This window comes from Kryptolebias marmoratus, linkage group LG17 (genome assembly GCF_001649575.2).
Source record: "Kryptolebias marmoratus isolate JLee-2015 linkage group LG17, ASM164957v2, whole genome shotgun sequence".
In the NCBI taxonomy this organism is placed as follows: domain Eukaryota; kingdom Metazoa; phylum Chordata; class Actinopteri; order Cyprinodontiformes; family Rivulidae; genus Kryptolebias; species Kryptolebias marmoratus.
The window spans coordinates 13,162,540-13,176,143 of NC_051446.1; the positions used below are offsets into that span (position 1 = coordinate 13,162,540).

At 37.8% G+C, this 13,604-nt stretch overlaps 2 protein-coding genes across 4 annotated transcripts; both read right to left on the reverse strand.

The window, feature by feature from the left end:
• Positions 1-59: 59 nt before the first annotated feature.
• On the reverse strand, positions 60-2,189 carry LOC108237080 (cartilage intermediate layer protein 2). 2 transcript variants are annotated; one of them, XM_017418278.3, is made up of 7 exons: positions 2,153-2,189; positions 1,657-1,747; positions 1,475-1,518; positions 1,338-1,371; positions 1,209-1,232; positions 784-985; positions 60-420 (listed from the first exon to the last, which is right to left on the reverse strand). In XM_017418278.3, the coding sequence occupies exons 3-7, from the start codon at positions 1,484-1,486 to the stop codon at positions 315-317; spliced, it is 378 nt and encodes a 125-aa protein (XP_017273767.1). In that variant the 5' UTR covers positions 1,487-1,518; positions 1,657-1,747; positions 2,153-2,189; the 3' UTR covers positions 60-314. The 2 variants fall into 2 exon arrangements, with proteins under 2 accessions (XP_017273767.1, XP_017273768.1); XM_017418279.3 differs by lacking the exon at positions 2,153-2,189 and having other exon boundaries at positions 1,475-1,574; positions 1,657-1,740.
• On the reverse strand, positions 60-6,553 carry LOC108237081 (cartilage intermediate layer protein 2-like). 2 transcript variants are annotated; one of them, XR_003039228.2, is made up of 7 exons: positions 6,535-6,553; positions 6,375-6,418; positions 6,238-6,271; positions 6,109-6,132; positions 5,684-5,885; positions 5,426-5,595; positions 60-250 (listed from the first exon to the last, which is right to left on the reverse strand). XR_003039228.2 is itself a non-coding variant. In XM_017418280.3 (6 exons), exons 2-6 carry the CDS (start codon positions 6,384-6,386, stop codon positions 5,490-5,492), a joined length of 378 nt encoding a protein of 125 aa, XP_017273769.1. In that variant the 5' UTR covers positions 6,387-6,418; positions 6,535-6,553; the 3' UTR covers positions 5,275-5,489. The 2 variants fall into 2 exon arrangements, 1 of the variants encoding a protein (XP_017273769.1); XM_017418280.3 differs by lacking the exon at positions 60-250 and having other exon boundaries at positions 5,275-5,595.
• Positions 6,554-13,604: the final 7,051 nt, after the last annotated feature.

Here is a 13,604-nt window from a genome sequence, read left to right on the forward strand (position 1 = left end):
TCTGCATTTCTTAAACTAAATGTATAAAAGGTTATTTCAAATATGCAACAACCACCAAGTTTGCTTTATGATTGTTTTTATTTGCTGTTGATCAATTTCCCCATAGTTGAAACAGTTATGATCCCTTGAAAAAAAAGAGCAACATATATATCCTTTTGCCCAAAGCCCATTTAGTAGAAGGAGCACCAGATAGAAAGGTCGGTCAGTGCCTGAAACTCAGGAACTTACTGGGTATACAAATTACAGAAACCAAAATCAGAGAAACTTTAAGCCATGTCTTGTTTGTGTTGTTCCAGTCATTGGCAGCAGTGAGCTCAGACTTCGAATTTACACGGGCATCTAAAACGAACTTTGTAGTCAAAGCAGCGTCCCCGTTTCTGGTCCTGATTGCGGCAAATGAAGCCAGAATTTGTGTTATAGCTGAAAGATAAAAGACAACAGTGAGTTTGTGAACAGTAGTTTTTTTTAACGTCACAGTTCCTGAAATAATACGTTTATTGATAATAGATTACATCATCTTTTAAAATGCCACAGCAAAGAAATATTCCATCACTTCCTTCTTGTTTTTTTTTTTACAACAAATTCTTTCCTGGACCCATGACAGCGACAGCAGAATATGCAGATGCAATTTGTTTTTTAAAGTGTTCAATTCTGTGATTGGGATATTCAGTTTGTCTGAATACAAGTTTCATCTTGATCAAAATAATTTTCTTTGACTGCAAGAAAACATTTTGAGTTTGGAAACTGCATGTTTTAAATATTTAATGATTAAAGACAACTCACGCATAGAATTTCTGTTTCGTCTGTTCGGCTGGGGTCTCTCCGCGAGCAGTAACAGCCTGAATGTCCACAGGTCTGCGACAGATTTCTCCTGGGTAGTCTTCCCTCAGCAACTTCAAACTCTCCCAGTCACCTTTTCCAGAGGCACGGTCTCGATTAAACCATCTGGTCCAGCACAGTCGACCGATATTGGCCGATTCAGGTTCTGTAGTGGCAAAGCAGCATTTTAAAATGAGAGCTCATGGGCATAATTTTTTTTTTTTTAATGGAAAGCAAACAGTTTCCAATCTCCTGATTTTACATTAAAGTACTGAAACCTTTTCTTTGCATTTAAAATCTTAAAAAAGTCCACACAGTAAGAAGGTTTTGTCAATAAGACAAACTAAAACAGCAGCTTTGATGCTTGTTGAAAATTTAGGATGTCTTACGTTGGTGACTTGGTTCTATGTAACCTGGGGAAGAACCAGAATAATGCTAGTTAGTGACTTTAGTTAGTGCAAATAAACTAAAATTAGCAAAACTGAAACATGTTACCGTTGTCGCTGAGATCAACTTACCAAGCACCAAAAATGCAGCGAAGGTCAGAATCAGCTGTAACAGAAAATGTCATTTGGAATTGGTAAAGTGGGGTTTCATTTCAAAATTCTTATTATGTTCTTATTTTGAAGATGTATCACTACAATGAAAGTCTTACTTGTTGGATCATATTTGCAGAAAGCAGTTGTCAGTTCTAAACAGCTGTAAAAACAGAAAACTTCACTTGCAGCAACAATAAAGGTTGTTCTTTCAGAGGTCTTAAAAAAAAAAAACAGGAAAAAAATGAACAACTTCTCCTTGTTTTTCTAAAGAGTTAAAAAGCAAAAAAAAAAATCTTACCTGGAAAAACCAAGGACACTCAGCAGGAGAACCTCTCAGTCCAGTGAGTTGGAGGTGTTCAGCTCTGCCTTTTATAGCAGTAAGTCTCAGCCTGTGGCACAAACAAAAGGTTTAACTCAATAGTTTGGCTCCTGCAGTCTTACCAGGAAATTTTACAACTTGTTTTGTTGCATTTCTACAGATAAAATGCAAAATGACCAGATACACAACACAGCCTTTTCCAGTTCTGAACCACAAAGGTTTTAACCACAAAAACAAGTGGTGACTTTTTGTTTTGGGTTATCTTCTACATACCAAGAATGGCAATGTTTTTTATTTAAAATACCTGTTGAACTGTTTTTGAATGAGACTTCTCTTTCAGATACCATCAAAGAAAGCCTGATTTGCCTCAATAGGTATCAGAAATTTGGTGGCAAACCCAGAGGGCAGACTTCAAGTGAAAACAAAAATATATTCTTAAACAAAAACGCAACAGAAACAATGAACACAGACTTACCAGAGACAATGAACCCACAGAGTAGAGCAGAGGAGACAGTGACCGGGTTTTAAACACTGAGGATAACGAGGTAAAGTGGACACAGGTGAGTGACAACAACTACTGACAGGTGGAGATGGGCGTGGCAGACAAGCAGGAGCAGACTGAGGGCAAGTGGGAGATGACAACACATGAACTAAACCAAAACCCAGATACAAAAAAATAATAAAATCAACGACGCCAAACCGAAACATGAAAGAGAACTTAACCTCAGACAATACAAAAATAAAACATGAATCTTAAATACAAAAGAGATCACAAGAAGAAACAAAACAAAACACAAAACCAAAGGCAAAAAATAAATACTAGAAATCATGACATTTGGTGGCTGCTTAGACTACAAAGTTTGCTTTGAATGCCTCTGTCCTCCTGTCCACTGTCTCAGTGTCTGCTAATGACCTGAAGAAATGGGATGTTTACCTTTCACTGCCTTTTTTCTCCAGTGAAACTTGGTAATCTTGTCTCTTTTTCTGAGAAGGCATGACTTCAGTTACTGTCAGACATGGACTAAAAAAATCAAGGTAAACAAACTCTTGTCTTTGGGTTCAGCATACTCAAACATAACTCAAATAGTTGAAGCCTTGTCTGTAAGACTTTTAACTGTGCACAAAAAGCTGGTTCTTAAAGTAGCTCAGAGCTGTTAAACCCTAACTAGTCTCTGAGTTCAGATCGTGTGACCTCCTCAGTTACATTTGGGCCTCAAACTGTGCAGCCAGTGGAGCACTTCTACATCTGACATTCAGTCCACAAAAATCAAGTAGCCTGCCACACCAATCTGCCTTCGTTAACACAAATCATTTTAACTTGAATATTCAAATTTGTGGTCATCCTGAACCCTTTAAGCATTAACACTTCTTAGCGTGGCTGGGGCAGCCATGTTAAAACAAAACTGTTAAAGGCAAGTGTGTGATGTTCATGGCTTTGCTCCGTTAAGCTCACTCAGCTTTGAGTCGCTTCAGACTCACACAAGTCACCAAATTAACTGCACCATCTTGAGTCTCTTCAAGTCTGAGTGGATGAAAGTGTTTAGTTACTGTGTATTGGCTACAAACACTAAGAATACTAGAAGCAGTGAATACAAACTTCTAACACTGTATGGTAACAAAATATAACCACTGAAATTTATGCACACTTTTGTGACAACGCCAACCTTTTCTTAATTTAAAAATCGGTTCATTAGTTTAGTTGCTGAAAGACAAACCAACACTACTGAAAACTTAACCTCCTTGGCAGAGGTAAACTTGTAAAGACAATAGAAATGAGTTGATCACTAAAATGATTTAAATTGTACTCAACACAATACTAAGATTAAACTGAACATGTGAGAAGTGTGACTTCTTCAACTACTCTGTCAAAGAAGGACCTTTTTGCCTCAAGAAGGACCACAAATCTGATACTTGCTTGGACAGCAAAGTTCTCTTCAGGCACCCATATCGTCATGAACACTGACTCCACAGCTACCATTACCTGAGTAATGTAGTGGGGCTCTAATTTTCTCTGACCTTCTTCCCAATGAAATGTGTGTCAGACTAAAATTCCTCTTTAAAACTGGCACTCTTGTTATTGCCCTTTAGATGCTGTGGTCAAAAGGGCATAATGCGTTTGTCTCAACTTTGAGTAACTTCTTCTTTAGTTGTGGGAAATGGAGTGACCAAGAAAGGCAAACTTGTCTTGTTTGTAATAGCGTATTCAAAAGTAAACCTTGCAGTACTTAAACCGGAATGTGAAGTAAAAACCTGATGTTTATCTTGCCTGCAGTTAAAAGATCTGGGATTTATTAATTTGGAATATAAGGCAGATATCTCTTCAAATGTAACAAGTTAAACAGTCTAAATGGGGCCAGTTCAAAGCAGATTTCTGCTGTCCTAAAATTTAAAGCAACACAGATCAGGCATGAACTGTTGAGCAGCTCCATCAGACCAGATTGGCTGGCTTGACTAGTACTACCTAATATTCTGGCTTCTTACTATGTATAGTTAAGGGGAAAGGAAGAAACTTACCCCCTTGAGCCATGGTGTGTCTTGTCTTAGAAAGACAAACACCTCAGGCCACAGTGTCCTTCAGCCTCTGCTGTCACTACATCTAAGAACTCTTGATGGCCACAAACACCCTGGGTGCTTCAGAAGCACAGCTCTGCATAAGTCTTGGTGTGCCGTATGGTGCAGTGTGTAAATCATTTCTATGTTCATTGGCCCAAGAATTATCACAGTGCATAACAAAACATTTGACTCTAAAAATAAAACCATCCCAGTGGAGATGTGGTTACCGGCAGCCCTAAACCTGGTAATCAAACCCAGCACCGTAGTTTAAATGTTTTTATCTACAATCCTCTATTTGATATTTAAAGTTTTTCCCACGTGCCGTTCAACATACTCATTCAAACTGAGTGTAGTGCATCATGAGCATCTTCTGTTTTGATGTGATATTTAGAAGGTGGACTATCTGGTGCTTACAGGCACTGATCACATTCAGCTTCAACCGTATCCCAACAGCAACAGCTCTTAGAGGCAACAATCTGTACAAAACAAGACATTGGTTACGCATCTTAACCCTATGTTCTGAAGGTGTAGCCCTTGAAGCTGCAGATCTGTGTGCTTCCACCTGAGGCAGCAGAAGAAAAGCTCATTTTGTTTTGATTTTAGCTTCAACTAAGTTGATCATCTTTCTTAATTTGTATAATTACAGGTTACAAACACAACATTCTAAGTAAAACATTTTAAAAAGTAAATCATGTCAATACATCTGTAAACATTAGGCTGAAAAGTAAGAGTTTTTTTTATTCAGTTAAACTTAATTTAAACTAAAATATATCTGTTGCGGAAACACCTTCAAAAAAAATTGCAAAAAGATCTGTTTTTATTTTTAACACTCTCCAAAAAAAGCAGCAATTTTGAACTGTGAACCCTGAATTAAAATAGGATTTACAAAATAAAAATAAATTTAAATATAGAGACCCATCTATGTCTCTGCATTTCTTAAACTAAATGTATAAAAGGTTATTTCAAATATGCAACAACCACCAAGTTTGCTTTATGATTGTTTTTATTTGCTGTTGATCAATTTCCCCATAGTTGAAACAGTTATGATCCCTTGAAAAAAAAAAAAGCAACATATATATCCTTTTGCCCAAAGCCCATTTAGTAGAAGGAGCACCAGATAGAAAGGTCGGTCAGTGCCTGAAACTCAGGAACTTACTGGGTATACAATTCATTGGAAAACAGAAATGACAGAAACCAAAATCAGAGAAACTTTAAGCCATGTCTTGTTTGTGTTGTTCCAGTCATTGGCAGCAGTGAGCTCAGACTTCGAATTTACACGGGCATCTAAAACGAACTTTGTAGTCAAAGCAGCGTCCCCGTTTCTGGTCCTGATTGCGGCAAATGAAGCCAGAATTTGTGTTATAGCTAAAAGATAAAAGACGACAGTGAGTTTGTGAACAGTAGTTTTTTTTAACGTCACAGTTCCTGAAAGAATACATTAAAGACAACTCACGCATAGAATTTCTGTTTCGTCTGTTCGGCTGGGGTCTCTCCGCGAGCAGTAACAGCCTGAATGTCCACAGGTCTGCGACAGATTTCTCCTGGGTAGTCTTCCCTCAGCAACTTCAAACTCTCCCAGTCACCTTTTCCAGAGGCACGGTCTCGATTAAACCATCTGGTCCAGCACAGTCGACCGATATTGGCCGATTCAGGTTCTGTAGTGGCAAAGCAGCATTTTAAAATGAGAGCTCATGGGCATAATTTTTTTTTTTTTAATGGAAAGCAAACAGTTTCCAATCTCCTGATTTTACATTAAAGTACTGAAACCTTTTCTTTGCATTTAAAATCTTAAAAAAGTCCACACAGTAAGAAGGTTTTGTCAATAAGACAAACTAAAACAGCAGCTTTGATGCTTGTTGAAAATTTAGGATGTCTTACGTTGGTGACTTGGTTCTATGTAACCTGGGGAAGAACCAGAATAATGCTAGTTAGTGACTTTAGTTAGTGCAAATAAACTAAAATTAGCAAAACTGAAACATGTTACCGTTGTCGCTGAGATCAACTTACCAAGCACCAAAAATGCAGCGAAGGTCAGAATCAGCTGTAACAGAAAATGTCATTTGGAATTGGTAAAGTGGGGTTTCATTTCAAAATTCTTATTATGTTCTTATTTTGAAGATGTATCACTACAATGAAAGTCTTACTTGTTGGATCATATTTGCAGAAAGCAGTTGTCAGTTCTAAACAGCTGTAAAAACAGAAAACTTCACTTGCAGCAACAATAAAGGTTGTTCTTTCAGAGGTCTAAAAAATGGGATTTTTCCCTGTTTTTCTAAAGAAAGTTAAAAAGCAAAAATATCTTACTTGGGAAAACCAAAGGAGACTCAGCAGGAGAACCTCTCAGTCCAGTGAGTTGGATGTGTTCAGCTCTGCCTTTTATAGCAGTAAGTCTCAGCCTGTGGCACAAACTAGAAGTTTTCAACTCAATAGGTTGGCTCCTGCAGTCTTACCAGGAAATTTTACAACTTGTTTTGTTGCATTTCTACAGATAAAATGCAAAATGACCAGATACACAACAGCATTTTCCAGTTCTGAACCTCAAAGGTTTTGTCCACAAAAACAAGTGGTGACCTTTTTTGTTTTTGGTTAACTTCTATACACCAAGAATGTCAATGCTTTTTACTTTGAGAAAGTAAAACAAATGGGGAAATAAAACAAAAAAATGGATTAATTGAAAAAGTGAACCTATATGATATTTCTAAGGATGTTTTATAAAAAAAAAACATTTTTTAGTATCTTTGCACATATGAACTACAGTATATGCCTAAAATATGCAGAACATAAACAAATACAATGAATGTTTGCAACAATAGATAACTTTTGTTTCATTTATTGTCTTTTACAAAGTAAAGTGTTACAGCTAAAACAAGACACTAGTAAAGAAACAAACAACAAAGTCATAGATCATTCATTTGCGGAATTGTCCATTACATAGCAATATATTACGGCAAAAAAATGCACATTTGCACTTCGATACATTTATATCTGAATTCCAAAATTCAAACAGAAATGCCCTCCTTTGACAATGACTCATTCCAGTTTTGCACATAAGTCTTTGTTTCTACTTGTAATGTTTAGAAAATCACACACCAAAAAAATGCTCTGCAGTTACGTCCTCCCATTGCACAGGTTTTTTCAAACAGCCTGTTTTGCTCAAAATAAATCTAACTTCTAAAATGACTCAGTAATATCAATGTTGACTCTTCACATTGGATATAATGAGGTATTACACCCCTGTTAAAATGCCAACTCTGCAACCCTGCACGAAAAAGTGGACAATGTAAATGGAAGGGAATGGATGGATGGATGGATTGATGGATCAATCTCTACTTACTCTCATCACAACTCCAGCAGCAGCATCAACTGAAGACTTTTTAGAAAGTATTTTGGACATCCTAATAATAAAGAATTACAATAGTTCAGCCTAGAGGTGATGAATGCATGGATAAGTGTTTCTGCAACATGCTTAGACAAGCTGCTTCTAATCTTTTTAAATTTTACTAGGCAAATCACAGTGTGATCAAACAGCTCTTTTTCAAGGGAGGCCTTGGCCTGAAGGTATCATGATATGTATGTTTTGTGAGAGGGAACTGGAATACCTGGAGAAAGCCCACACAAACAGAAGGAGAACCTAAAAACTCCTGGCAGAAAAAAACCAAGCACCTTGTTGCTGTGAAGCAATAGTGCTAACCAATAAGCTATTGTGCTGCCCAAAATCTTTAGTAATATTTTAGTAATACTGTGCATGTGGAAGACAGCGGTCCTGGTATTTTTTTTTAAATATAGGGATTAAAAGACACACCTTGATCAAAAATAAGACCAAGGTGACCAAGGTTCCTTACGTTAGTACAGGGGGCCAAAGTTACGTCATCAACAGTCAGTGAAAGCCTGGAAAGTTTGTTTCTAAGATGCTCAAGTCCAAAAACTACAACCTCTGTCTTGTCTGAGTTTAAAAGCAGAAAATTAAGTCATCCATGTTTTATGTCTCTAACAGATGCTTGTAATCTACGTAACTGGTTGGATTCATTGAGTTTCATGGATAAATATAGCTGAGCATCATCAGCACAACAATGGGACCTTATTCCATGCTGTCTAATAACGTTCCCTAATGAAAGCTGTATAAAGTAAAGAGTAGTGATTCAAGCATTGAACCCTGGAGAACTCATTGACTAACTCCTGTGTACAAAGAAGAATCATTAACTACGTGGAATATATCTACATTTTAAAAAAAATGGATGCTTGTGTTGAGAACGGAAACACTCAGGTAGGCTTCAGAACTCCGGTTTGTATTTTAACCACCAACGTGTAACTACCAGTTGTAGCAGGGTTGCCAGGTATGAAATTAAGAAATATTGTTCAGTTGCTTTGTGACCCAAACTATGCTGAATGAGGGTGTGTGGCAGCGGTATAAAAATGAGTTGTTTTTCCTTTGGTGCAAAGATGCCAAAACTGTGGTATATTTTGGGGTTTTCAAAAACAATTGCTTGTACAGACCTTAAACTATTGTATAAATATGATAACTATTGTATATCTGGCAACACAGCGCTGTAGTCCACTTTTAGTGGAAAAATGTGCAAGTGTGACAAAAGGTCTATTGCGATGCTCCATCGTCCAATAAGCCACGCTGTTGTGAAAACAAACAATAGTGAACAGTTACAGTGAAAGGATATGACATCACCCTGTCCCTTGTAATGATGTCAAGCCACGATCAAAGGCACGGAATGATGTCACACATCAAAGGCACACATTACATCACCTGAAGGAGGAAGCTGATCCACACTGATCATTCAAGGTTAAATTCTTCTGACAAATTTCGGTGTTTTAGAAGACATTTCAATCGACTACCATCTGGAAGTCAAACGAACCGGAACATGTCTGAGCAGGTGAGTATTGACCCCACTGATAAAAAGCAGTTTAGACACCAGGATTCGAAGGAAATGGACAGTGCTCAGAGACTGGAAACTGAAACTGCCGACCTAGCTCTGCTTAAGTCAGAGGTAGAGACTAAGAATAAACTCATAAAACATTTAGAAGAATCCAGAAAGAACCTCACTGAACAGCTGTCAAAAGCTGATGAAAAAGAGAAAAGACATTTAAAAATGGTGGAAAACTGTCAGAGTAGCTTTGAGGAGGTCGTGGCTCAACTTCACTTAACTTTAGAGATGAAAAATAGACTGATTCAGCATTTCAAAGGATCAGCAGACGGTCTCGCTGCCGAGCTTGCTCGGGCTGAAAGCGTGAAAGCAAAACTCCTTCAGGAGAACAAAGCTTTTGAAACAACTATACAGGAGCTTCAGAATCAGCTGAATTTGAAGTTGACTCTTTATGAATCAAAGGAAATCCAGACTGACGCTCTTGAGTCGACACCACCTCAGGCTGTGAGCGAGACACCAGAACAACCAGAGACCGCTGCTGAGGTTCCGACTCCTCAACCATACGCTTCAGATGGGGGGAGTCATTCTCCAAAAGGCAGAGGAAATATTATAACATTTGCTGCCTGTGCCATTTGCTGTGCTGTGCTAACAGCTGTGGTTTATCGTATTCTCAAGTAATGCTGCAATAAATGATACATCTTAATAAAAATCCTAAACAAAATATTACTATTATTATTATTAACTTGTGATTTTAGCAATAAAATGCGCACTGAATGATATCCACTACTGACACCCGTGACTGGTCATCATCAGGTCACAGTTTTGCTGGAAATTGTCAAGGATGCCTCAGTCTGCATTCATTGTCCTGCATGAAACAGCCTATTGTTAGTGAATGACAACATTTTAAATGTAGAAATCCAAGGCAGGGACGAAAAGTAAATGAATCAAACATTTGGAAGAATCTGAAGAAACTACAGCAGAAATGAACAAAAAAAATTATATTAGAAGAAGCAGAAATTCTGTCAAAAGAGATGAGAATTAAAAGGATAAAGGAATGGATTTACCAGGTGCCATATTAGGTCTGTATAAAAAATATTTCCGTGATGCAAATGATGATGCAGAGAAGTCCTATTGTAAAGATGTAAAGAAAAAACTAAACATAAGGTTCCCCATGAATACATGTCTGGTGGTCTTTAAAAATTAGTAGAATTTAACTCTTAGAATCTGGAATTTACTAATATTTTAACTTGTATAAAAAACATAAAAAGTACAAATTCTACCAGCTCCTCGTGGTAAAATCTGCATACAATGTAAATACAGCTGTATAAATTTGCTTATCTCACTCACGTAAACAAAAAAAAAAAAGAAGAAGAAGAAAATATTTCAGTGATTAACTTTTTAATATTCTAAACCAAATCTTCTCTTCCCATCAGGTCTGAACTCACCGGTTCGGTTTTGAATCCTGAGAAGGGCCTTTCTGTGGTTTCTCTGAAACAACCTGAAGGCATTCTGGATCAGACCCAAATGATCCTTGACATGTTGGGCGAAGGGGTCAATGTGGAGGTCTCATGTGGTGTACGGGGTGACACCAAAGCTTTCTGGAGCTTCTCCAAGTTTGACCACAGCAGGCAGATTTCTAAACTGCACCCAGAACCACTTTACCTGTTCTGGGACTTCATCAAAGGCGTGTGAAAGGAACAACTGGTTAACTACACTGTATTGGCGAACATAGAACACGTATATAATATGTTGGACGTTGGCATCATAAAGTGACTGTGTTCGTCTTGGGATAACTGATCTCAGTAATGGAGGTGAACGCCCTCCCTGATCACTGTCCTTCTGTCTCGGAGAGAAATGACCCGACTCAGACAGCAGACTGCTGGAGTAGAAACTCATCTCAGTTGAGATTTGCCAACTTTTCAAATAGTATTGAGTTTTTGACTCTTAAATTATCCCTAGGTGTGAGTGAGGGTGTGAATGGTTGTTTGTCTCGTTTGTCTCTATGTGTCCCTGTGATGGACTTGCGACCTGTCCAGGGTGTCCCCCGCCTCTTGCACAGTGACTGCTGGAGATAGGCACCGGCTCCCTGCGACCCAGAATGGAGAAGCGGGTAAAGAAAATGGATGAATGGATGTATGTATTGAGTTTTCAAGAAAATGCTTTGTCTTGGTGATTGCAAAAAGCAGTGAGAACAAATCTCAAATCCAAAAATAGTGATTTAAAAGGAGTGAAAATAGACAAGGTGCATTGCTCAACTTTTCTCAGGTTTCATGCCATCTCCCAAGCTGATTTTTGTCATCTTGTTGTTCTCATCTTCATCACTTGGCTGCCTTTTTCTGCCTACTTCAGTGGAGTTCCTACAGCACATAGCTGCTGAAGGTGGCACCTCCTTTCTGCAGTCTGTGGAACTGCGGGTGTCCCTTGAGGAAAAGATGGAGCTGTGCAGATTTCTTTGCCTACAGAGTTTCTTACCCCTGCCAAGGAGGCTATGTTATCGGTAGCGTCAGTTTGCATGTTTGTTCTCACAACAAACAAGTGAATAAACTTTGGTGGTGATCCAGTCAAAGGTCAAGGTCAAAGGTCAAGGTGACTCTGTGCTCTAACTCTGCAACCTCGTAACGTAGGAGTGTCAAACTAAACACTGCAGTGTTTGAGGTTTGTGTCCAGATGAGTCATGAGCTGAACCAAACATGGTGCCACTGTGGTGCCCTTCTGGGACATCTGTCACAGGAGGAAGGATCTAATCAGGGAGATACTTTCGGATTTTAGGTGATGTCCTGAACCCCAGAGAGACCATCTCAAAAGTAAGCACAACTAAAAACATAAGCCACTCACAAATAAAGTAAAACATGCTGATTATTTTACAACAGATGTGAACCAAAGATCTATAAAGCTCAAGAGACAGGAGCAAATTCTGGACCAGTTTTTTTATGGTCAGACAACAGAAGATGTCTCTGTTCAGAAGTGGTGAGTGCCACCTGCTGTCACAGTTTATATACTGCAGAGGGTAGAGAAAGTACTAGTCCTAATAACAACTACTCCACAGGACTTACAAGGTCTGATGCTATTAAAACACATGCTGTAATTCAATAATTAGAAGTAGAAATACTGAAATAGAAATGCTTAGAAGGAAATACTGTTAATTTGAGAGCATTTTGAGGCATTATTACGTGATGTTTCCTGATGTGCAGGCCTGGTTGTGAGCCCTGCAGCTTTCCGTCAGCAGATTCAGGATCAGCGTCAGTTTTCCTCCCTAAAAAATGTCCAGAAACATGGAAAACTATTATGTTTTAGTCTTTGTCTTAGTATAAAGCAGTGGTCTCCAATCCTGGTCCTGTTGGAACAGGGAAACAAGTAACACGTGCAGGATAGTGGTCCTCGAGGACCAGGATTGGAGATCCCTGGTATAAAGACTGTGATTTTTTTAGAAACAAAACTATGGGGCTCAACGTTCAAAAATGTCACTAACATTTTGTTCTTATTTGGTTTACTTTCCTTATATTTTGCACATTTTTCTCACAAAAACATCTTTTGTGTAAAAAAAAGGCAAATGTTATATCTAAATGTTAGCTGTTAAAATTTTCAATTTTTACATTCATTAGCCTTGTTGGATTTGTAAATAAGTTTATTTGCAAATAACTTGATAACTTTAGGAAGAGATCATTAAATTGAGAATTTTACAGGACAAAAGCAGGATTGTTCTGTTAGACATCCTGAAGGTGTGTGCTACGCTGAAAACTACACCTGAGCATCCTTACACAGGAGGTGGCAGTGTTGTCCAACATATAAAATCTACATCTGCTGCATCACAGTCGAAATATTTCAACTACCTTCCTGAAAGACACAAAGTCTTTGTGATTTTCATGCTCATTTTGTGAGCCCTGCTTGCCTGACTCAATAAAAATAAAAAGAAAAGAAAAAAAGAAATTAAGAAAGAAAAAGCACATTTTGTTTTGAACAAAGTCACACATGTTGCGAATTGTGGTTAATTTTTGTGGCTCGCTTTTGTTAATTTTTTGTGTGTGTGCCAGCATGCAATATTTTACCACCTCAAACATATGTGTTTATTTGTTGTCGGACTGGCATTAAATAACCCCACATTTGAAGTTGAAAACGCGATTGTGGTAAAACGATAAATTAGCAAAACCACAGCACAGGCCATAATAGATAAATTCAGAACACATTTAGGCACTTTTGGTGTTAGTTTCAACAATACTTTTAACCCAACTTTCACAAAAAGGGTTATTCTGCTTTCTGCTTTTATGTTACTGTAACAGTATATCTTAATTTGCATTAAAAGAGTTTATTTATGAGGTGCACTTGAAATGTAAATAACAAAAGCACCTGTTAGATTCACTCACAATATCCATTTTAGGTTTACCAGTTTAACTATAACATATTTATACTGAGTTAAACAAACTTTTTTTTAGTGTGTATCGCATGTTTTTCTGATCAGGTCACACAAATGCATATTGTGAATATTTTTATTGACAGTTTGTT

Bases quoted from the DNA above. Each gene is read 5' to 3' on its own strand.
- LOC108237080 (XM_017418278.3), bottom strand. The intron at 1,233-1,337 runs GTAAGTTGATCT...GTTCTTCCCCAG, and splicing joins CGCTGCATTTTTGGTGCTTG to GTTACATAGAACCAAGTCAC. The intron at 986-1,208 runs GTAAGACATCCT...TTGCCACTACAG, and splicing joins CATAGAACCAAGTCACCAAC to AACCTGAATCGGCCAATATC.
- LOC108237081 (XM_017418280.3), bottom strand. The intron at 6,133-6,237 runs GTAAGTTGATCT...GTTCTTCCCCAG, and splicing joins CGCTGCATTTTTGGTGCTTG to GTTACATAGAACCAAGTCAC. The intron at 5,886-6,108 runs GTAAGACATCCT...TTGCCACTACAG, and splicing joins CATAGAACCAAGTCACCAAC to AACCTGAATCGGCCAATATC.